Genomic DNA, 24,239 nt, shown 5'->3' with positions numbered 1-24,239 from the left:
ATGCCTTTGCTGGATTCCCAGAGTCAACAACCCACTGTGGACTGACTCCCTTGGGAGTGACAAGTCTGAATCATTGTAGGAAAAGAATTTCTCTTGATACCATTTCATTAGTATTGTTTTTAGAGCTCCTCTGAAGACAATCCAGCTATCAAGGGACAATTGGGGTTTTTTTGTTAGCCTTAGTGCTTTTGTGCGTGTTCTAGTATAGTATTTTCCTTAGAGACTCTTTTTCCTAGAAGTGGTTTAATGTGAAAGACAGAACAAAGTGCAGCAGCAGGTGCCAGGGAGCAAGCGGCAAAGCCATTGCATCTGTATGGCTGTGTTGCCTTCGTTTGTAAGGAACCCTTTGGTATGTCTCGAGCCGTTAGCCAATAATACTGGCATGTGGGAATAGTAATATAGTAATAGCCAGTAATATCTGGCATGTGGCACGTCCGTGTCCTTTGCCTATTTAGCACGGGCTTTGTTTCTCTATTTCAGCCCCGCAGATGTAAATAATGAAGGAGTAACTAACTGCCTTCCAGGCAGGCAGGTGAGGTGTGAGCAGGGGGTGTTGCTATCCCCAAGGGCGGAGTGGACATGGCCTGCCGAGCCCCACCGCCGCGGGCTCGCGTCAGCTCCTCCTGGAAAACTAACTCCCTGGCCTGCGTGGGACTGCTCTCCCGACCATATAAAAATCTCTCAGGGCGTTCGGGAGGCTGCAGGGAGATGTGGTGAACCCGGTGCCGGGGGAGCCTTTCCCAGCCGCGGGGGCCCGGAGGTCACGCCAGTTCAGGGTAAGCGGTGCTGCCGGTCCTGGGGAGGCGGGGGCGGGGGGGATGCTGCTGCTTCCTTCCCAGCCCGGGAGCACCGACAGCGCCTGGAGCGGGGCGGTGCCGCGGCCGGGGTCTCCCCGCCCGGGGGTTGCCATGAAACCGAAAGCGGCTCCCCCCCGCAGGGGCGGCGAAAGGAGCGGGAGGCGGCGGCAGGAGCGTTTTCTCGCCGCGCTCCCCGCCCACCTCCGCCGCCGCGCACGAAGCCGCGCCCCGCGCAGCCGGGGCGGCCCCGCAGCGCCCGCACCCGCCGGCAGCGGCCGCCCCGCGGCCCCGGCGCCGAGGGCAGCGACCGCCGGCACAGGTGCGGCTGGGGCGGGCGGGCCGGGGGTCCCGCCGGGGCAGGGGCGTGTTGGGGAGCGGAGCCGGGCCCGCGGGTGACAGCGGTGGGTGCCGGCCGGGGGCGGGCCCGGGGGCGCTGGTGGTGGCCGGCTGACGGTGGGCGACACCTTCCCGAAGTCCCTTTCCTGCCCCCGCGATGCAGAGGGAAGTCAGCGCGGGGCGTTTCTTTTTTGCGGCGCGTTTTCTCTTGGAAAGGCGGCCGGGGTGGCAAACCCGAAGTTGGCGCCCCAGGAGTTGTGCCTGGCGAGGCAGAGCCCCTGTCCCCCGGCGCGGGGGGTTCCCCCTGCACAGCGCTGAGCCCAGCCCTGCCCTGCGGGCCGGGGCGGGCGGGCTGCGGGAGCGCCTCGCTCCCTTCGCGAAGGGATGTGCCACGGCCGCTGTCCCACGGGAATGCCGGAGGGAAAGGTAGGCCCGGTGCCCGCCCCGGAGCTTGGCAGGGCCGAAATTTTGGAGGCTGGAAGGGAAACAAATCAAGGACTGCTCGAGTGAATGAAGAATGCCTTTGCAGTGGCTCTGATCTTTTCAGATTGCAGGGAACTGTAACAAGCATCCCTGCTGGTGTCAACTGAATGCTGCTGGGGAGAGGGAATTTCCCCTCTATTCGTGTGTAGGGAGTCCTCTGATTTTCCCTGATTAACAGCACTATGGGAGCATCTTGAGGCAGCAGGCTTTAACCATACACTTTCAACACTCTTCATATTTAGAAGGAAAAATAAGGAGCTCCTATTGTTGGCACTTCTTGAATTGCTCTGCCTGTTGTTAGCTTGGCTGCTCTTTCCCGCTGCCAGCCAAGAATAACTTTCCTCATAACTTCCGTTTTATAAATATGGGATGGCTGAAAGGAGTGCAATGATGCACTAAAAATAGCTGGGTGTATTCAGGTCAGGCCCAGGCTGGCAGCAGTAACACAGTTGTATTTTTAAACCACCGCAGCTGATTGCACACAGAGCGCACAGGTTTAGTGATGAAGGTAAAATTGATGCACTCTGGGATGTCCTTGTGCCTGAGCACCTGCCTGGCCAGTATTGCACTTCATCTTGCTTCGTCCGAGGACTGCGTTGCATTGTTGCTTTTGAGCTTAGTGTGAGCCATGGTGGTCGTGTGTTGCACTCAGCCTAAAACCACCCAGGGTAACTTCCTTTGCTGTTAGTCTTGATTATCTTATTTTATTTCTGTTTCGTAGAGCTGTTTGCTGTGGTTGAGGACCCCAGTGTGCCAGGAGCTGTGCGAGCAGAGGGTAAAACCGCAGCCCTTGGCTGAAGGGAGTTTATAGTTCAAGTCAGGAGGGCAATAAGAGACAGTGCGACCCTCTGGACCAGTATGATAGTCCAAAGCCAGTTGTTTCCAGCTTCTTGGCAAAGGAGATCTTTGAAAAGAGATTTGAAGTAGAATAGCTTGCTAATGTCCCTCAAAAAATCTGCCCTTCCAGCACACTTGTTCAAATACATAACAAGGAGGCAGTGGAGCCTGTTGGTATCATTTGGCCAGAGATAAAAACAGTCCTTCTGTATCACTGGAGGGGTGTAGGGGCAAGTGGAGGGAGACTAGAATAGGCTTTGAAAGTGAAGAGGTTTCGGTGCAGTGGGAAAGTGGAGGGACAGTGAGAGAGGTGATCTGGTTATAGCTGTGGCTTAGAAAAATGATCCCTGCGGCAGCACTCAGGATGGGTAAATAAGTAAAACACTACATTTCAAGAGACATAAGTGTTTGGAAATGAGTGTTTGTCCCATTCCTGGAAGTGTTCAAGGCCAGGCTGGATGGGACTTTGAATAGTCTGGTTTAGAGAAAGGTGTCCCTGACCATGATTGGAAGGTTGGAACTAGGTGGTCTTTAAGTTCTCTTCCAGCCCACATGCTTGATTCTATGAAAAACCAGAGGATGATGGTGATGGACAAGTTTTATTTGTGTTAGTGGACAAGAAATACTGTATCACATAGAGATACAAAGCAGGAGAAGTTGATGGAATACTGTGAAGATCTAATGCTTCAAGCCTGAGAGAGAGAGGATGATTGTGGAGCTGAGTGGATTACATGCTGGTTGTGTCATATTGGGGCATAGGGGCTGTGCAGAAGAAGGCCTGTGGGGGGAAGGTTGAGGGGAGCATGCCACCTACCTCCAGACTGGTAGTCATCCACAGCCCAGATATCAAAGGAGAGGCTGAGAGTTCAGCCTATGCAGAAAGATGGTCTGTGGCGATAGGGCACATATGTGAGTAGCTGTCAGGAAACTTCAGCTGAAGAGGTATAAGCTGCTGAAAGATAAGATTCAGAGTAACATCCTGAAGGACGAAAGAAAAGTTTGTAGTGCTCACAGAAACTTTGGGGAGTATGGGAGTAGTTATACAGCTTTGAGAGGGTAAGGAATGACATATAGGAGGGGAAGAGCTTTGAGAGGGTAAGGAATGATATCCAGTAGGGGACAAGATTTTAAAGCTAGAAAGCTGCTGTTGAAGACTTTGTCGAAAAGAATTTCAAATACGTGTAGATAGCAGAAACCAGACAGTTCTTTATTTCACCACACAGGCTCCCTAATCAGGTACCCTAAAAGAGGGGCACAGTTCTTACACAGCTGTCAAAGCTACAGGATAGGTCAGGAGCTCTTTGTTCTGTGCCATGTATTGCTTCAGTCACTTTGCCAAATCCCATCAGTGGGCAGCTGCAGACTTGTAATTGCTTCATCCCCTGTACTTTATTTGTGTCCCACCTTTGAGCTTTCCTATAGCTCTCTATCTTCTTCAGTTCTTTGTCTGACCCTTTGATTTTGCATAAACAGACATCATTTATCATCAATAATTATCTAACTGTGGAAGGGTGTTCCTCTCTCTGGCCCTTCAGGCAGTTTGTATGAGTTGTAACTTTTCTTGGTCTCCTGATCCTTTTGAGGCAGTTGGTGGGGAAAAACTGTGGAGCGTTAATAATCACGCTGTTTGTCGTCAGTCCCTTATCTATACCAGTTTAGGCTGTGATGTGCAATTGTTCCACTCTCTTCCCTCAGCCCAGGAAAGATGCTAACCTCTTTACCTTGGTGTGTAAAAGTGAAGAAACTTGAGTCACGCTGTATTGTTAATAAAAATGTTGCAAAAATTTCCACAGTCTCCTCAGCTCAATCTTGCAGCAAATAAACAAGTGTGTGAGAAATTGTCTGCACCCTAAACCACAGTGGTTTTGATATGGGACTGCCCAGAGTGCTCTGTAGTTAAGCATGTTTGTCTCCGGGAGTGGGACTGATAAAGCAAGTTTTTGTGTGTAATATACTGACATTTTGCATACAGGGACTCTCTAAGGGTAAGTACGTTACTGTGAACATACGGTAGCAACATTGCAGAAGATGATGGTTCACAGTCTTGTCTCCTATATCCATGTGCTTGAAAGTGGAATGTGGCTCTTTATAACTGAGAAAGAAAAAATCAAGGGTTTAGTTTCTCAATATTGTCTTAGAGCAGTTACAAACAGTTGACAGATCACGTATCCAATGAAAGATATTATGAAAGGCTACTGGGTGCTCTTTTTTAAAAAAATAAAGCTTGTGCATTTGTCTTTCTCACTCTCATTGTCATTAAACCTTGTGTCATGGCAGTTTTTCACTCAGGACTTTTGAACTTGGACCTTGATGATGCCTGAGATGCACCTTAATGTCACTAGAAACAGCAATGTTGTTCACTGCTGGAAGCAATAAAGCTAGAACTGGTGCAGGGTTGGATGCTGCTTACAGCATGTTCAGCATCGTGGCATTTTGCCTGATACCAAAAGGGGTGGTTCTGTCTTCCATCCCTCTCAGCAGGTCCATGTGGCATGCTCCAGCATTCATCCAGGCCTATGGCAGTGCTGGGGCTTGCTGTGCTGCTGCCTGGCTGTGGCAGCGTTCATGGGTAGGCTTTCCAGTGCTGATTGCATTTAGAGAAGGGGCCACATGAAAGCACTGCTCCTGGTTCTTACCTCTGTAAATCTGTCCTAATAGTAAGGACTTCTTAAGAGCACATCCTTTCTCCTGATTTTTTGTTTGTTTGTTTGTTCTTTTAGAAAAGAAAATGGTGACAATCTTTTGCTCTCACTGCTTTCCCAACAGGAAATTCTAGGGGTCTCCGTCTGCATTTGGATTTTGACGTTAGCAGTTATGTTTTCAGTGATGACTGTGACTAGAAAAATGTGTGTCTGTATGTCATCAGACATGCGTGTGTTAGAACAAAATTTAAGCTCATCCTGGTAATTCGAATGAATAACCTTTGAGTTGATTCATAGATTTCTGTATAGATACTGGTGAAGTTCTTTATTAAGACTGAGTCAAAGGGTCAGGGTGTGGAAAATTAAAACCAAGAGTCAGTTAAGCCTAGCGAATCTCTTCATGGCCAAACCAACTGAAGTCCTGGATAATGTGTCCCAATGGGGCAGAGAAAGAGACATGGGCTTCAAAGCCTCAAAGACTTAGTTCTGCAAAATGTGTAATGAAGTATTGTTTGTTAGGAAAAGTGAGGACTCACTTTGGCTTCAATACAACAAAAGATAAAAAATTAAAACCTCTTAATTGTCTTGTTCTCCATCTGTTCCTGTTACTTTTTTTCAGTATCTTTTGTTTCTTATTTTGTTCTTATGTCTCTTCCTTCATTCTCTTTCCTAAATGCTGTTACTGTCTGTCTTTTCACTCAACTTCATCCCCTTGAATCTGCTTGAAACTTGGTCAGGGTTTCAGCACTGAAGTTGGTGCTGGACTGATTGCAAACAATAACACTGGCCTGTTGTTCTCTACTCATCTGCAGACAGATTGTTTAAAATTAAGATCCTGTTCCCACTCAACTTCTCCATTTGGGGTTTTCCCCAAAGCTTCCCAGAAGCAGATAGTGCTTCCTGGAGCTGTGCTTACAGAGCATTACACTTCATGCAGTGCTGTCTCCTCCTGACAAAACCAGGCGGATGTGTCCTTCCCTCAGAGCTGCCAGGTTCAAAGAAAGCCCATGTACAAGCTGTTGTGCTGTTCTGATGTCAGCCTGGTCCAAGGTGGTGTACAGTCTACAGCTTGACCAGGAAGCACTTTGAGGACAGGTTCATGGCAAGGATGAAAGGATACTTTCTGGTATAAAAAGCTTGACTGTAGAAGTGAGCTTAGGCTGCGCTTAGAAATGCATCTTGGATCAATTGATTTGATCCCGTAACGAAGCAACAAGCCTGCAAGTTCATGCCTTTCCTTTTCCCACTGACTTCATGATGCAATGACTAGTCTGTTCCAGAGCTTCAAGGAAGATTCAGGAGAACATGCAGGAGGTTGAGATACCTCTTGGGAGGGCAGATGGAAATTGAAATAGGTTAGAAATGCTCTGGGAGCAAGCTTAGTTAAAGGGAAAAGGCTAAAGAGGGTATATGTTACATTTACTACAAGATAGAAGCTTTCTTTGGAAAAATTAGTATTTTAAATAACAAGAGACTTAAAAATTATTGCTTTTATAGAAAATGAGATACTTTATTTTAGGGGATGAAGAAAAAAAAGCCAAGAGACCAGAAAGCAAGGGGAGGGGGCAGAGAAGGAAAAAGGAAGAGTGGGGGAAGAGATGGAGTCACTGGCACTGCTGCAAGGGCAGCACATTTTTTGGCTGGCAAGGGAAGCTGATGCACAGTCAGTGGAGATGAAGGCTGCCAAGAATCCTGTGTGCATGATTAAGTTCTGCCTACAAAATCATTAGGGCTTATGGTCACTTAAATTATTACAAACCCAAATATAAATGTTTATTTTCTTAAAATGGATTTTGTTTCAGTTTGAGGGTTCTGTTTAAATGTGACATGCCTGTGCAGCCAGTAGCATGAGCTGATGCGACTGAGCCAGTGCTGTTTCCTCCACGAGCTGACGCTTCACTTCCTGCAGCAAGTGGGTTCACTTGTGCCTGCCAGGGCTGCCATGGAGGGATAAACAGGGTTGGACCTGGGTTTTCCATATGTCCTTATGTGTTTCCTGCTGCCCATGTATTTTTTTTTTTAATCACATCAATAACCACTTTTGTGAAAGGTAAAAAATATTCTGTATCATCGATTAAAAACTGTGAGAACATCCTTGGTAACCTTGTGTTGCTCCAGATGGTAAACTCTGCAGTCCCTTCATCATTTCAGTAAGGCAAAATACTTTTCAGTGGCTTGCCTTTTATCCTAACACTTCTAAAACATTTTTATACATGATCTTTTTCAAAGGTACTCTGGGGGATTTCCACTCCCTTGCTGTTTTAAAATGCTCATACTGTTGTGTTAACCACAAAGCTTACGCTGGTGCACTCTATCTCTCTTTCTCTCTCTCTCTCTCTCATTTTCTCCCCATTGAGGACCAGCTACCATTTCCAGGTAAGGCTTCACCAGAACGTGTCTTGTTAATGCTGGCAGGATCTTACCATTGCTAGAATTATTTCTCATTTCTGAAGGGCTCTTCAGGGGTACACTGTGGCACACAGGGGTGTGAGTGGCACAGGGCTGCACTGGGGGAAGGCTGCAGACCCCAAAACATCTCAGAAACTGCGTTCACCCCTGAACCGGCAAAGTGGTGCCACAGTGTCATAGGGGTGAGTGGCAGAGCCTTGTTACTGAAATTTCTGTTGGTGCTTGGGAACGTGCAAGCCAGGGATTGCTACAGAAGTGATGGGAACAAAGTTATTTTCCAGCTATGAGTGTGATTATTTTAAGGCAAAAGTTCTCTGTATTACTGTAACAATATTGTGTTGATTAGACATAGAGAGATAATGCAAAATTAATTCATTATTTTTAGAACATCCAGGGAAAATAGTAGGTGTAGCAAATAAATAAACTGGTTGTAAAATCAGAGCTGCTTCAGCACCAGACAGACTTCATTGGTTGTAAGAGGGTATTTTTTAATATTTTTTTTAATGCTATCTGTGTTTTAATCTGTGTCTTAAAAACTTGCTGATGTCTAGTCTTACAGGAATTCATTGTAATGCTTGACTGTACCTCTACGCAAAGGAAACCCTACTGTCTTACTCTGCTTAGTGAAAATTTGCCTATGGAGATTAGCAAACTGATGCTTGCTTAGTAAGATTTTACTGTGCCTTGACAATAAGGTAATACTGGAATTTGGATAGGATAGTATTGTCTATATCCAAAAGAAAACGTTTGTTCTGCTGTCCTTTGCAGCAACATCCCCTGTAGGTGCTCAGGCACATATCCAGTAGGAAATTGTTGCTATTAGAAATATTCTGTCCTGGGTACCAGCTGGTCACTGCACTGCAGTTTTGAAGTGATTAGGACAACAGGAGAGCAGCTCCTGAGGCTGACTTAGTGCCAGGTGAAGTGGGAGTAAGCCCTGAGTATCAGCAGTGGGTCTGTGTTGGTGCAGTAGGGGATCCTTCCCCTCCACAGCCTCTGTGCTGGGGTAACACACGTGATGCAGCCGGGGTTCTTCTCCCCCATGGGGACTCTGCAAGTGTGTTTTGTTGTCAGCAGTCAAAATGTTGTATCTCTTCTGGGTTGGAAGGGACAAGGATGATCCCTCAGTGATGTCAGATGTCATAATCTGCTGTTTTCACATGACTCCATATAATTTGCTATGTCTTAAATATATATCTCAAACTGTACAGATATTTTTAGCCATTCTTTAGCAGACTGTTACCTCTTCCACTCTGTATGTTAAGAGTTGGGGCATATATTTCTTGTCCCCAGATTACAGTGTTTTTGTAGAAGGCATTATAGTAAATAGTAAATCATACAACTTTTTTATTTTAATTAAAAAATATGGAGGTAGCTAATCTACCTAGCTTATAAGGCAACTTGGACAGGGTCATTTTAATGCAAGGTATGTTCCCCTCCATCATGTTTCTGCCTGTCAGCTCCCAATGAAGTGACTTGATCTTAGACCTCTAAATTTGACAAACTTTTCCCACTGTGACTAAGACAGGCTTCTAGTTCTGAGGTACCATAAAAGGTACATAATTTGAGAGAGAGGGACAGGGCATCTTCTAAGACTTGTCCCTGCCAGGTATCTTAGGGCAAAGCAATAGAGCTGAAGTAGAGCTATAGGAACACAGGTGTATAACTTTTTTTCTATTCCCTGTTGTATGTACTTCATGGAAGCATGGTAAGTGAAGAAGTAATCACGGTGCTTTTTATTGAGCAATACCCCAATCCTGGAGAGTTGCTGAACATTGCCTTCCCCTCGTGCAGTGAACGTAGCAGAAGCCATGCTCTCAGCCCCCATTTGCTGGGCAGCAGGACCAAGGATCCTGTCATCTAGTCCAACCATGGTGACCAAATCTCTGATAACAACACAGATATTTGCCCTTCTCAGTCTAAAAGGCATGGGTGGCACCCAGTGCCTGTGCCTCAGGTCTGCTGTCCTGGAAGTTTTGGTGCTGCAGCCTGCTGTAATGGTGCACTCATAGCTCATATGTGCTGATCTTTTAGGGGGTTTGGCTTCATGTGAGAGGAAACAGGAGAAAAATACTCTCTTGAAAAAGAGCACCCACATTATAGGGAATGTTTAATCTGTGTGGAGAAAGTATATTTTTGTGACTAAAAGAAGTTAATCTGTCCACAATAGTTCAATGGGACATCAGGTTTGTATATGGTCTTTGTCCATCCTGACTACTGGTGCCATAGATAGGCAGCAGCACTGCTGGAGGGGAGCTATTTGAACATGGCTTTAAAATGTTAATGCCATTTTATATCCTAGTAAGTCATGCCCATACTGATTTTTCTCCTTAATATTATGTTGTACTCATGTCTTGCTCAGTTTCTGAACAGTTAGAAATACTAAGTGGGGTGTATTTTAATGGAAAATGTTTGGGCTCAATTTGGTGCGGTGGTAGTTAAAATAGGATAGCCCACATTTAATAAAGTTTATTTTTGTTATGAAAATTCTCCTCCTTGGATTACTTCCAGTGAAGTTAAAGCATCTGTGTATAAAGAGTTGTTCCAGAAGCATTTTGCTTGCACAGCTATTGGTGCAGGCAGGGCTGGGATACTGAAATGGTAGGAAGGTGCAGCTGGGAGCTCTTTGTGCTGTGCTGCCATTGAGCTCCCACTCACTGGTAGCTGTTTATAGGACTTGGGCTTAGCTTTTGGTGAGTCATACTGCTTTTTTTTATGTGTGGCCAGAATTAATTCTATTTATTTCAGTATATGGAAATCCAGGTTTTTAATGTGTAGATTTTCAGTCTCCGTAAACTGGGGGGTTTTGTGTGTGTGTGCTGTTGCAGTGGAGGTGCAGTGAAAATCCCTTTACTGCATGCACTGTGTGTCTGCCACAAGAGCATCATTATACAGCATAAACCCGCCTCTCTCTGCTATTTTAAAACAGCATTATGGTTCACACGTGTGCTGAAAAATCTGAGAGTACACAAAGACAGGACACCTTCCCCTTGCTGTTAGCTCTGAGCAGGCAGAAGTGAAAGCGTCTCTCATCCCCTACGTGCACTGGCCAGGCATTAGCGTAAGCAGGAAATTGATTCAGATAACCCTGGTGTGCTCTCACTGTCACCAAAAAGCACTTTTTCCCCTGACGGTTTCCCTTTGGTTTCAGTACAGAGAGGCCCAGGTGCTGGAAGCCAGAAGTGGAAGAAGAGCTTCTGTGACCCGCCCGAGTCACTGGTGACCACTGGGATGGGAATTACTTGCTGCCTGTGATGGTTTGGATCACATCCCACCAAGCACTGGCTGGCACTAGGTCTGGCACAGGGCTGCTGTTTCTCAGCTCCTCTCCCCAGCTGATTCACACAGGCACCTCTCCAGCTTGGGCAAAGCATTGCCATCCACAGGCTCTCTCCTGGGGCAGCCTATTTCCTCCAGCAAAACAGCTGCAAACCCTGCAGCAAACCTTCTGCAAGGCTGTCAGCAGTGGCAAACATCCCTGATCTTCTGGGCACCCAGAGGTTTCCGTTCTGCACTCTGAGCAGGCAGGCTCACCTTTCACCTGAAGTGCTCTTTCCTGTGCCCTGAGCTGCCCTTAGCTGTGCAGTGCAGTCCTGAGTAAGGCTGAGGTAGAGGAGGTTCTTTCACAGAGGGTCTCCATTTTTGGGCTTGGGTGCATTGTGAAAGTATTTAAGGAGATAAAGGCTCTCATTTCAACAAGAGAATTGGAAGGCGTTGTACCACAGCAGTGTTCCTTGCAGAAAGAGATGGGAATGACTTTGGTTGATTTAATGAACAGTGAGAGCTCTGAAGGAGTTTCTAGATGGGATTTTGGGCTGGTGACTATGCTTCTTCTTAATGTGTCCCATAACTTTTTTGCCTAAAGCATCTGTTCACTGCAGCTGGAAGAAATTCTGGAGTTAAGGAAGACCCTTAACAGCAAAATGGATAAAACATTGATTTTTTTTTTTTATATGTGTTTTTAGACTGTGTGGCATTAGCTTGCTAAACCATGCCATCAGATGATGTAAGTAATGGAGTGTAATAGGACTCAGGAAAGTGGATGCCATGTAAATGGGAGAGAGCACTAATAAGAAAAAGGAAGGAAAATTGTTTCAGGGTTCTCACCTGCTGACAAGAGAATGAGTTCTTGGGCAGTTCATCCTGTAGGTAATCTGTGCTGTGGAAATTGATGGCGACAGCTCTCCATCTGCCTCTGAAGCAGCAGGCATGCTCTGCTGCTGGCATCTGCTACAGAGGCAGCCCAGGCATGAGGGTGGTAATCCCTCAGGCTGCATTTTGGTATTTCTGGTTGACATGAGGAAATTAGAATTGGTCCTTATTAAATGTCAGGGAACTAGGAACCCCATTTTCAGAGAAGAAAGGTCAGCTGTTTCAAAATGAAAGGACCAAATGGGCAACCATCTCTGGTTTGAAGCCAGGAGGCTGTTCATGTGGAGGGACCAAACAGGGTAATTTGCAAACTCCAGTTGGAATAATAAGTCTTTATGCCTGAAATATTCCTGAGGGCTGTCGATGTTGGGTGATCAGTTGTGCTGGAGTATGTCAGACATTCAGCCTGGTGGATAACAGGGAGACCCTCACAAGCTGGGAAGGTAAATACAGAGTACAACCATGAACAAGGGTGCTGAGTTACAGGAGCACTCAAATGTTTGCTGTGGAATACATTTTAGTTGTTTAAGTGCTTTGGCTTGTTTTTTGTTCAGGTACACTAACTGTCCACAGGAATTCCTTGCCCAGTGTGGGTTGTTAAAATAGAAAGGAAAATGGATGTTGCTTTCTGAAGCTTGATGTGGTCTGTGGCAGTGCTGCACTGTGCATAGCACAGCACTAGTCACTGCTTTCATGGGCCGGGAACACACTGCAGCAGAGAGGCAGGGCAGTGTGTCTGTACTTGCCATATTATTTCATGCCAGCCAAAAGGTTGGTGGTGTGTTGGCCCTGCTTCCCTCCGAAAGCAGCAGATACCCTCAGTGACCTTACAGCAGCTGAGTGAGAGCTCTCAGAGAGGTGCTGAAGCCAGTAAGAATGACTTGAGTGTCTGACAGGGTGGGTGGTGCGCACAGAGGAGAGATAGCATCTCGTGGCACCGCTATAAAATTGAGCACTTCTCCTGTGAAACAGTCTGAGAGCTCAGGTGTTGTGCTTTTGTATGCATCCTGTAAGGAAAACATCTTCTGAGTGCAAAGCTACAAGAAATGCAAACCAGAGTGGCTCTAGGTCTTGAGCTACTTGCAAAAAAACTACTGTGAGATTAAGGGACTGGTGACAAAGGTCTCGAGGTTTGTGTCTTAAGGCTGGAAAAAAATGTTGACAGTTTTTCCTACTGGGAAATTGCATTCCTGTGCCACGTATGAACATCAGTAGGTTGAAAGAAAAACTTACGTCACACCTCTGATTGCAATCTCGCTTTTCTTTTTTTTCCACCACTTCTTGCAGACAGGATTAATATAGCCAAGGACTTGAACATAATTTAATAAAACTTTGAAAAAGTAGGAGTTTACTGCTATAAATGAGGGATCCACAGAAAAAAGAAAGATGTCAAGTTAAGAGGCTTCAACTCCTGCAACACCTAAACTGAAGGTAAAATCCCTTTGCTGCCTATTTTTTGTATGCTCCTTGCTGTGAACCACAAAGCCACCTCCTGCCTGAAGCAGTGCAATGAACTCGTGAAATCATGTGGGTGGGCTCTACCTTAAGTATAGACTTTCCTGGTGAACATTAGGGCAAAGACTAGGCCTCTGCTTTCCCCAACTGTGTCTGACTACTGACTCTTGTAGTTTTTTCCAGACTAAGAACTGCTGCAAGAAAATATTTAAAAAAAAACCCCAAACATAAAGATCTCTGTTTACTGATTGTGATACTCTTTTCCAAAGGAGTGTGCTTTGATGCTTGTCACGTAATTATCATTTTGCAGTTCTGTGAGCGTTTTGTTGTTCTTCCATAGCTGGTGCCGTGTTTCCCTCTGGAATCTGTCTCATCCCTCTGCAGATGCCAGCCCTCCCGCGAGCGGCACCCTGCTGCAAGCAGTAGCTGATGCAGCGTGGCTGCCAGTGAGTATTTGAAGAGATTCCCCCTGTGTCTGGTTCCCAGTGCAGCTCCCATGGCCTGTGACGAACCCACTGCTCTCTCGGGCATCTTCACACGCCAGAACTCTGCCAGCACCACCTCTCTGGACTTTGAGCCTGACGCCGACTACAAGTTTGTTGAAACCTTAGAGGATCGGTACAAGTGTGCCTACTGCCACCTCGTCCTTCACAACCCTCACCAGACAGGATGTGGGCACCGATTTTGCCAGCAGTGCATTCTTTCTTTGAGGTGAGTGCAAACTCCTCCTGTGTTCGCAAACTCCCCATATTCCCTTTCCTAAAGAAAAATTCAACGTCTTCTATGAATCAGGAGTGAGTGCCATAATAGTATTACTGCTCCAGTAAGACGCTGAAGGAGTCAATGGAAAGACTCTGATGAACTCAGTGACTGCATGCTCAGTGTTTTAAAGGTGTCCTTAAAGACCATACCCAGTGCTGGTGAACCACAGGGAAGTCAGCATTAAGAAATTGTTATGTAAGCTGGAGCACTACTGTGTGAGATGCTGTTTCAGTCTGTCTGTCTGGCATGGTGCTCTGCAGAGAATTTGGTTTCGGTGATGTCTCACAGTATTGGCACTGGTGGTTAGATTAAGCGGTGTTCACTTTCTTCTGTAAAGTTTCTTTGGAAATTTTTTTTTAGTGGAGTTATAAAATTGTTGTTAGTATTACCTGATACTGCAGTCAGATCACAAGGCTGCTGGCATCTGCTTGGGAATTATCTGCTACAAATGACTCTACCCCACAGACCTGTCTGGGAATACATTATGTACTGTTTGCTGTTCCTGAGGGCAGGATTTCTCCCGGCAAGGCTGCAGAGGAGCCTCTTTATGTGGATGGATGTCTCTAGTTACCTTTTGTGAATTTTAGATGCTTCATATTTGCTGCTTTCTCTCTGGGTTGCATCCCTTTTGTACTGCCTCAATAAGTGTTTTCCTGCCCCTTATTACAGGATTTCTCAAAGCCTTTTAAGGCAGCAGCCATTAGATCTTTCACTGGTGTAGCAAAGAGGGCACTGCTTCTGCTAGGCAAAGGCTAGGTTTAATACACAATGGGATTTTTTGAGATGCAACATTTGAGAGCAGCAGATGGCCAGAGAGTGACAAAGTCCTCTTAATTTAAAACCATCTTATGGTTTTTACCATTTAACATTCATAGGACAAACTCTGTTTTCTGTTACACATTCACATTCAGATTAATGCCCTCGTAGAACTCTGGCCAGAATTTGGCTGTGTGGTTGCCAGATGAAAGTGGATTTGGAGCACTTTTTTTGTTTTTATGGTATCTGGTATCATATGACTTATGTCAGAGTCAGATTATAGCATAGCCCAATTTCATAAAATAAATAAAATTTTCTGTGAGTTAATATGACTCTAATTATGCTCTAGGGAGTTAAATGCGGTACCCACCTGTCCTGTCGACAAAGAAACAATAAAAATGCACGAGGTAAGTGACTATAGCTTTACTTCAGCAGGCAACATCTGCATGGAAAAGGCAAGAGTGCTGACAACAAGGTGGCTCTTAGTCCTCAGGGCAGAGCAGGATTTTGTCTCTGAAATGATGCTAAGGGAAATAGTGTACTCAGTGATGCTCTCCTGGAAAGGAAGTATGACTGTATACATAAAGATTTATTTTTATACCTCTCTGAAGTTATTTCATGTTAGTCTTTTCTATTTTCAGTAAAGTGTCAAAGAGTTTCACAAAGTTCTAAATCTTCCCTAGTCATCAGATTTTTTTTTTAGTGGAGAGTTTATTGACTTACTTTTTAATGCCCCATCTTGCTGGGTTATCTTGTTTATTTAGTTGTCTTTGCTTTCACTTGGCTATAATTTGCTCCTTAACTATCTCCATTAGATCTCATTAACCCTGCAGACTTAATTTACTTTTGGATGACTTTTAGAAGAAAAGATAAATTCATCTGTTTTATTTTACAAATTACTGTTGGTTTTGGTTGTTTTGTTTGGGTTTTATTTGTTTGTTTGTTTTGTTTTCTGGTTGGAGGGTGTTCTGTTTGGTTAGTTTTTGTTTTGGTTCGGGGTTTTTTTGTAATGGATTAATTTGTTCTTATTTATATGCCAAAGCTTAAAAGTATACTACTTTTAAGTATACTTAAAAGTATACATACTTGATCATGTCAGAATGAATTCTGTAGTGAAATCAAATGTCTGCTTCCTTTCTGCCGTACTCCTGAAAGGAAGCTGTAATCAGACTGTCCATGTGATTTTTGTTTTTCCTTTGCCATCTTCTACTTTGTACAAATTTTGATGACAACGGTGCTCCTTACAGGAGGAGCTCTAAATAAGACTTAAAGTTTGCTCCGGGGGCTTGATTTGCTTCTGCACACACAACTGAGTACAGTTGTGTACTGTAGGATGTACAGAAAGGATGTTTCGGCATCGTCTCCATCCCAAAGGCACGCTGCACTGCTTGAACACTGTGGAGTGTGCACAGAGCTGGATGGCCTTTGGGGCCTGTTAGCTCCAGCTGCTTTCTTCTAGGTACAGGCAGTCTTTGACAGTGGTTATATAGCTCCTGTGCTACTAGTCCTGCTGGCTGTGGGATGGATCAGCATCTGTGGAATAACAGATGTGGAATATGGGGAGAAAGGCCTGTGCTTATTAGAAATTCATTTATGGGGTTTTTTATATTTATAATATAAATTTTCAATATGAATTATCAAGAGCCATACTCACAATTATGGAGTCTACACTTGCATGCTTAGGAGATCTGTAGTGATATTTTGCTCTTTTATATTATTCATAACATCCTATGTGGCTGCATATGAAAGCTGGTTTGCTTCCTTTACAGGTATTCAAAGACAACTGCTGTAAGAGAGAAGTTCTCAATTTGCATGTGTTCTGCAAAAACTTTCCTGACTGCAATTCAAAAATAATTCTGGGACGATATCAGGTTAGTTTGCTTGATCAGATTTTGAAGCCTTTGATTTTCATGACAATTCTGTGTATTTATGATCAGCTAAATCCCAGTCATCGTCTCCAGAGTGATTGCAGCAATTTGGTTTAAGAACAAAAATTATGACTTAGCTATACACCATAAGTAACAAATGTTATGGCTGTTACCTTGTTCAGCTTGGCCTTTGGTTATTTTTTTTTAATAAGAACCATTTGCTTTATGTAGTTTTAGTATATCCAGTGTCTGTACAGATTCTGTATGCTTAGGTACCATATGTTGATTCAAGGAAACTTGCCAAGTCATACTGGCCATTTGGGCCTTTTTTTGGTGTATCTATTGAATGAAAAGTGAAAGTCATACAAAGGACTCTGCCAGCTGTTTCTGTGGGTCTGCTGGGTAAATTGAGATGCAATTAAATACTTTGGGGTTTAATTTGTTGTTGTGTGTTGCAGGAGCATCTTCAGCAGTGTTTGTTTGAAAGCACGCAATGCACTAATGATGGATGTTGTGATCAAATTCTTCGGAAAGACGTGAAAGAACACTTGAGCCAGCACTGTAAATTTCGAGAAGAAATGTGTCAGTACTGTAATACATATGTGGTGTTCATTAACATGAAGGTAAGATTATGAAGCATTCCCTGGGAATCCCTAGTATGTGTTTCCTCTTGATGTTACTGAGTGAAAAGTCTCCAGCATTGCAATGGTACTTAACAACTCTTGAAACAAAATTTGGTTGAGTAGCTGAAGGAGAAAGTATAATATATATGCTTTAAATAATACTAATTATTGATGCTCTCTTATGAACAACAAGGTGATATGTGGCTTGCACATGTATGTTTGGGATTACTTTTTGCATAACTTCCTCTATATGTACTACTTCACAAAAAATTCAAACCATTGCCTTGTTCTGTTTCTTTTTCCCCAGAATCATGAAAAAGATGACTGTCCTAATTATCCTGTGCCTTGTCTCCAAAATTGTTCACAAATAATTCTGAAAAAAGAGGTACTATTATTTTTTCATATACTGCAATTCAGCAGATCACACGCATTTATGAAAACTGAAAGCTGCATTGCAGACCACATTGGCCCATGCCAATAAAATTCCATTGCTCTAAGTATTTTCTTTGTTTGATTCTAAAAGGGATATATCTCCCATCTTTTAAGTGTGTTATTTGGTCACTGTAAGCCATTGATGTTTTGTAGTATGGAAGAATACCTATCTTGCTTATTGACTCTGAACACTCGTTTTCCTGTTTAAGTGGTTTGCAGTTGTCGTGACAGTGGCCTTTATTCACCCCGATGCAGGCTTTCAGATTTTATAAGTGCTTCAAATGACTTAATATTTATTTCATTCCAAACTTTTTTGTTAATACATGCAGATTGAAAAGCACCAGGCTGTGTGCCCTGAAGCAGAAGTGGACTGCCCGTATAAGCAGTACGGATGTCTTGCAAAGGTACTGTTTTACAGATCTTTGTCTTTACTGGGACTGGACTTTGTCTCCCAAACCAGTCAGTGTCATTAATCAAAATAACCATTTTATGTCCTTTCACAGTCATTTCTAACATTGGCTAAGATGCTATGCTAGAGAATCAGGACTGCCATTCCCTCACTTTCAAAGCACAGAGGAGACATTTTGAATGTTTTCATCAATAAATTTTTTACTAACAGCTTCAAAAATCAGCTTATTATTTGATTCTTTCACTTCCTCCTCTGCCTCACTAAGGTTAAAAGAGGGAAACTTGCTGAACATGAAAACACTGCCCTGAGGGAACACATGCTGCAGATTTTAGACAAGAACTCCCGGTTGGAAGAACAGGTAAGTTGTGTTTAATGATCACTCTTCAGCGGTTCTTGACTGGTTGGAGGATGATATGATACTCTACATTTGTTGCCTAGTTTAGCTCAGCTACACTTTAGAAGACTGTTTTTATGGTCTTCGCACACCTCAGAAGTCAGAATAAGCTTTTCTAGTGAAGTCAGTCAGTTACACGGAAATCTCTCTGTGCTCAGGTGTGTGTATTCTCCACCAGGCACAGAGGCTCACCTCATTTGCTTTTGGTCTCTATTTACAGTGGATATGAGGTTTGGAGATAAAGCATTTTAAATTTTCATTGGCTGGTCAGATTGCTCCAGAAAGGAGCTTTTACACGCCCAAGTCACTCACTCTGTATAGAGGCAGCACCAGAGCCAGTTGCAAGCACCTCTCTGCTCATGATCACTTCTGCGGCTTCCAGCAGGTGACACTGGGTGTACGCCCAGTCTTACTGAGGTGAATGCATCCAAACTGATGGTGGACTTCCTCTTTGCTTGCTTATGCAAAAAACAAGTGTCCCAAAGCGCTATAACTTGGTTTTGAAGTTTGTATCCCTCGCTGACTCATCGCTTTTACTGGTTAGGCCTCAGTCGAGGGGAAAAAAATGTATATACATATACACAGAAACGCACATGCACACGTGTGCAAATAGGGATATATTATCCCACTATAGAGCTGAAGGGGATGGGGATGAGAGATATGAGCCTCTTTGCACCTGTAGCCACACAGATCTATTCAAGTCTGATTACCTTATGTTCAGTTCTTGCTAGTGCTTATCCACAAACTGTGAATTAAGTAGTGCTCTATCTAGCTCAGTTAGAGGCTTTGCATTATAAACTTTTCCACTGCCACGTATGTTTTAATTTCTTTATTGTATATGTTGGTGTTCTTTAGCATTTATACTCGGCTTTTCCCATCTGTAGATATCTGACCTATATAAGAGCCTGGAATGTAAAGAGATTAAAATCCAGCAGCTGGCAGAGGCCATTAAAAAGTGTGAGAAAGAATTCAGACAGTATACACAACTGTTTGGTAAAAATAGCAACTTGATGGTAAGCACACAGGTGAGACATTGATTTTTACCTTTTTTATCAATTGCTTTCTTACATTCTGACATGTTTATCGAGTACTAGTTATCATTAATAGCAGGGCAATAACAAATCTCCACAAGCCCTTTTTGCTTTTTTACACTATGGTATTGTCTTTTCATTTTAATCAGTAAAGATGTTTGGTTACCTGATGTGGGCAAAAAGCACTTTACAAATCCTTGTGGCCAGATGCCCATGGCAAATACACTGGTATAAATTTGAATAATTTAGTTGAGTGAAGTGATGCAGCGTGAATGGATCCAAATGAGGGATGGCTTCTCAATCCATAAATGTGCTGAATTAATCACGAAGGAGCGTTTGAGGTAAGTTCCTAAGCCAGCTGAGCACTTTCAATGCACCGTATAGACGATACTGCTGACATGCTAAAGACTTCATTATCTTAATTCAAAGAAAATGGCTGATTTTATGGATGTCTCTTGTACTTCTACTTCCCACCTTTTCTCAATGGCATGAACTGGGAAGGCTTTGGCCAGCCACCTGGATAAGTCTGCACGCCTGGAATCACAAGTGAAACAGCTAATACAGATGGCAAACCAGCAGCAGAGTAAATTAGACTTGCGGCCCCTGTTTGACACAATCGAAAATGTAAAACAGAAGATTGCCCTGATGGAGACATACGATCAGCGCTTGGGTATGTCAGCACTTTGGGTTCTTTTCTGTGGAGGGGGCAGTTTGCTGATTTGCTGGTAGCTAAGTAGAGGCTCTGTTGCTACAGTCAGTCAGTTGCAGCTCTTCGCTAGAAAGGGCTTCCTTCCTCTTGCATTCTAAGACCAAACAGTGATGGTGTGAGCTGTGTTCTCCCACCTTGCCCTAATGCACAATGTCTCCCAAATTCCTGTGGCACTGCAGGGCCAGAGCACTGGCCTTGGTCTGGCTGGTGCACTGTGATGAAGGCCATCGTGCTATCCATCTTCAGGCCTTCAATCTGGTTTGTAGTTACCAGTGTTTCTTACGCAACTACCAGCTGCAATTACAATTGTAAAAGTTAACAGCTGTAGTCACACTAGTTCATAGCCTGTACTCAGGCTTGGGTAGTTGGGTAGTTAAGTTTTGTCACCTTGAGTCTGGGTGCTCAGACAGTTTTATTTACGTTTCTCTCTCTCTCTTTTTTTTTTTTTTGTTTTGTTTTGTTTTCCTATTTCTTTTTTTGTTTCCCGTTCTCTCAGTTGTTTTGGAAGATCAGTCCAGCAAACATGATCTCCAGATCAATATTCACAAAGCCCAGCTCAATAAAAATGAAGAACGATTTAAGCTTTTGGAAGGCACGTGCTACAATGGGAAATTAATCTGGAAAATCACAGACTACAAGATGAAAAAGAAAGAAGCGGTGGAAGGCCGTGTCCTCTCCATAGCCAGCCAGCCCTTTTACACCAGCCGCTGTGGGTACAGGTTGTGTGCGAGAGCCTACCTGAACGGGGATGGCTCAGGGAAGGGAACACACATCTCTCTCTACTTTGTAGTGATGAGGGGGGAATTTGACTCGCTGCTGCTGTGGCCTTTCAAGCAAAAAGTTACACTTATGCTTTTGGACCAAAGTGGGAAAAAAAATCACATTGTGGAAGTCTTTAGAGCCGACCCCAACAGCAGCAGTTTCAAAAGGCCAGACGGGGAAATGAATATCGCCTCCGGATGTCCCCGCTTCGTGCCGCACGCGGTCCTGGAGAACACAAAGAACACCTATATCAGAGATGACACTCTGTTTTTGAAAGTCGTCGTGGATTTAACTGATCTGGAGGAATTGTGAAAATTGTTCCCAATCAATGTGACTGCTTTAACCATTAAGAACTGCTTTCTTGGTGACTACCAGCCATGCAATAGTGAATTGCCACCAGTCAAGCTACTGAGAATGTTTCACAGCTTTTGGACTCATAAGAGATAATGAATTGCCAAAGTGTCAGCCTTTCCTTTTTTAACCCTTTTTTCAAGACTGCATTTTTAAGGCAGCTAGAAGTCCCGTTTGGTGCAAACATGCATTCAATCCAGATTGGCTCAGTCCAGGCTGGGGGGAATGCTTTTCTCCCATCACCAAACTGGTGTTTGGAGATGAAACTCCTCCAGTAACCTCCCTGGAGCCCAGGCAGGCCTGTGGGCTCCCATCCCTCACACAGCAGTGAAGCCATGCCCAAACGTGCAAATGCGTTTCACCTGTCTGCAATAGAAACATTTCAACATTAGCAAATTTGAATTAATGTCTTGATCCCTCCATCTCCTGGATTTTTGAAGAGTGGAGAATGGCTTCAGTCAGGCAGGGAAAACATTTGCTAAGTATCTTGCATTTTTGTAATTTGTTTTAATTATGTTTTTCCAGAAAGCCCAGAGGAAGGCACCAATGCCTCTTACTTTTTTAGCCTGGTTTTTCAGCTATATAGAGTACACCCAGGTCACAACAGCTTTCTTATGTCCTTTCCTTTCCTGCCTAGTGCCTTGGGACTGATTTCCATTAGTGGTAAACATCCACAGTCCCCATCTGAAGCCAAAAGCTGCAGGCACTTCTCACCTCTCAGGACATGGCCAGAGGCAGGGCACTCGGCCAGCCTGCCAGCTCTTGGCTGTGCTGTTGGAAGAGGGGCAAAACTGTTCTTTTTCTTCCACATCTGTGCAAAATTGATGTTTTCTGGCCTACAAGCTTTATAAAAGGCAGGAAAAGCTTTGGATATCTGCCTGGGAGAAAGCCCACGTAACATGCACTGTTCCTCTCTCCTAGAAATTTGGATGTTAGGGGAAGAAGGGGGAAAAGGGATTAGGGAGTGAGGTTGCAGTAGGAACCCAATTCTCACAAATAGTGCAGCTCTAGCGTTTGTTAAAGGGTGACACAGCCACAGTAACAACTGCTGACTGTGTTGTCTGAAGATCTTAATTCTCATTCCAAGTTCCTTCCATACTGCAAGGGAATGTGTGCATTGTATGGGGTTTATTGGAGACCCACTAAAACTATCAAGATCAGGCACTGAGGAATAAGTGACACAGAATACACGTGCCTTTTTAAAGCCTTTTGGGTGCCTGTAACAGGGATGTAATTTTGCATTCTCAGCCATTTTGTTATTACAAGTGACAGAGTTTTGCATCTCTCATCTCTCACAGATCAGGTAGTGAAACACCACAGCATTATCCATTGCTCCAAAGCTTATCAAGAGACAGCAAGACAATAAGCTGGATTTAGAGTAAGAGTAAACTAGGCAAGATAAAAATCAAAACAGGGCATGGACTGAAAGGTATAAGGCAGAAAATTCAAGAGGGCAAATGTGGCAAAATGAAAAATGCCCTCTCTGTGCGGGATGTTGATATCAACTAAAATAATTCAAGGTTTGGTACTAAGATGAAGGCAAAATACTGTATTTTGTATCTGCAGTCTTATTGCTAGACATTTACTTTCCCACGTGGTTTTCAGGACGTAACTCAGACACATATATTTTCAAACTGGGGGGTGGAAGGGAAGAGACCTTAGTAATCTATACCTCATGGTGGGTTAGCACATCTGAAATCTTTGTTTTCATCTGGAAGTCCTTTTTGTTTTACAATGTCAGGACGTACTGAGCCACCGTAGGGGCTTTCCGTGTTCCCAGAAACAGATGGCAAGGAACAAATTGTATTCTTTTGCACCACCATGATTGACTTCAAGAGTAATTTCAGCTGTACAGCATGTCCCTAGCATTGTTACAGAAAGAGAAAGCTTGGTTTGACAGTGGTGTGGCATTCTGTGTCATCAACCGTGAGCCTCAGATGTGGATTTCATGTTGATTATTACTTCAGTCTTTGTCAGGTAACTTTCAAAGTGACACAACTTGCATAATAACCACTAATAACTGATGGAAATGTACCAACCATGTGTCCTGGGACTCCTCAGTACTTTGAGTATAAAATACAGAAAATGATAAAGAACTTGGACAAGCAAGGGAGGCAAGATGGAAAGGATGTGGTCTGTATCCTGGGAAATACCCAGCCCTCTCCGCCTCCACTACCCCAAGCGTAAAATGGGGATAATAATACTTGCAGAAGTGTTAGAGCTATTTAAATGTTTGTGAAGAAGTTTGAGCATGAAGAGAGCTAAGTATTATTAAAACTCCATTTCTAATTGTTAGAGTAGGTGATGGCATAGTGACATGGATAAGTGTTTAGTGTTTTCCTGGACAGATTTTGAAATCATGTTTGGTTTTAGCCAGTTTGTACTGCAATCTCTCCTCTACCTACTGGTTGGGTTTAGGTTTTTGCCACGAATATTCCTCTTAAAATTTTGAAGCACAAATGATTCGTCCTGGGTGTTGGAAACATCCCTTTAGACATACTGCCTGTTTTATAAAGAATTAGTTGAGAAAATTGGATTTTTTTAAAGGCAAGACCTTCTTTAAATTGTTTGTGGTTTTTTTTATTACAGTAATTGAGAGATTTATGTTAAAATTTTCAGTGATTTTTTTACTACTTGTAAACAGGATTTTAAACTTCACCCCATTCCTAATAAGGAAAAAAATATGTTGTATAGCATGAATTGTCAGGAAGAATTTTGATGTTGCATGAAAAAAATACCAAAAACCTTTTCAATAATATTGTACTGGATAAGTAACCAAAAGAGCTTAGGGTATTTCTACATCAGCATACAGTATGTTTCTAAAGTATTTATTGACAGTTTGTAGTTGTTTGAATATCTCTTACTACAATGCAGGCATTTTTCTAGCCAAATGTCTTCACTGTGTACATAAACTAATGTAAGAATAAATAATTTTACCATCCTTCTGGAGTGAGTGTGGCCTAATACTCATTTTGGCTGGATTTAAGGAGATTTTTACAAGGATGTGGAGTACTGGATATTTGTTTATGAT

The 24,239-nt window shown here is 43.6% G+C and overlaps 1 protein-coding gene across 3 annotated transcripts; it reads left to right on the top strand.

Annotated features, from left to right (window-relative positions):
- Positions 1-1,087: 1,087 nt before the first annotated feature.
- Positions 1,088-24,157, top strand: TRAF5 (TNF receptor associated factor 5). Of its 3 annotated transcripts, none has more exons than XM_032681569.1 (13): positions 5,794-7,471; positions 10,656-10,723; positions 12,944-13,087; positions 13,452-13,822; positions 14,979-15,036; positions 16,399-16,500; positions 16,956-17,120; positions 17,428-17,505; positions 17,882-17,956; positions 18,227-18,319; positions 19,240-19,380; positions 19,888-20,056; positions 20,592-24,157. In XM_032681569.1, exons 4-13 carry the CDS (start codon positions 13,608-13,610, stop codon positions 21,167-21,169), a joined length of 1,674 nt encoding a protein of 557 aa, XP_032537460.1. In that variant the 5' UTR covers positions 5,794-7,471; positions 10,656-10,723; positions 12,944-13,087; positions 13,452-13,607; the 3' UTR covers positions 21,170-24,157. The 3 variants fall into 3 exon arrangements, with proteins under 3 accessions (XP_032537461.1, XP_032537460.1, XP_032537462.1); XM_032681571.1 differs by having other exon boundaries at positions 13,598-13,822; positions 20,592-21,169; XM_032681570.1 differs by lacking the exons at positions 5,794-7,471; positions 10,656-10,723 and adding an exon at positions 1,088-1,116 and having other exon boundaries at positions 20,592-21,169.
- Positions 24,158-24,239: the final 82 nt, after the last annotated feature.

Source organism: Chiroxiphia lanceolata, chromosome 3 (assembly GCF_009829145.1).
Source record: "Chiroxiphia lanceolata isolate bChiLan1 chromosome 3, bChiLan1.pri, whole genome shotgun sequence".
NCBI lineage: Eukaryota > Metazoa > Chordata > Aves > Passeriformes > Pipridae > Chiroxiphia > Chiroxiphia lanceolata.
The sequence above is the reverse complement of the archived record's forward strand: the minus strand, read 5'-3'. Positions and strand labels throughout refer to the sequence as shown.

Coding starts and splice junctions, on each gene's coding strand:
- TRAF5 (XM_032681569.1), top strand. CDS start 13,608: ATGGCCTGTGACGAACCCACTGCTCTCTCGGGCATCTTCACACGCCAG. Junction 15,037..16,398: donor AAACAATAAAAATGCACGAG/GTAAGTGACTAT, acceptor CTTCCTTTACAG/GTATTCAAAGACAACTGCTG. Junction 17,957..18,226: donor AGTACGGATGTCTTGCAAAG/GTACTGTTTTAC, acceptor TGCCTCACTAAG/GTTAAAAGAGGGAAACTTGC.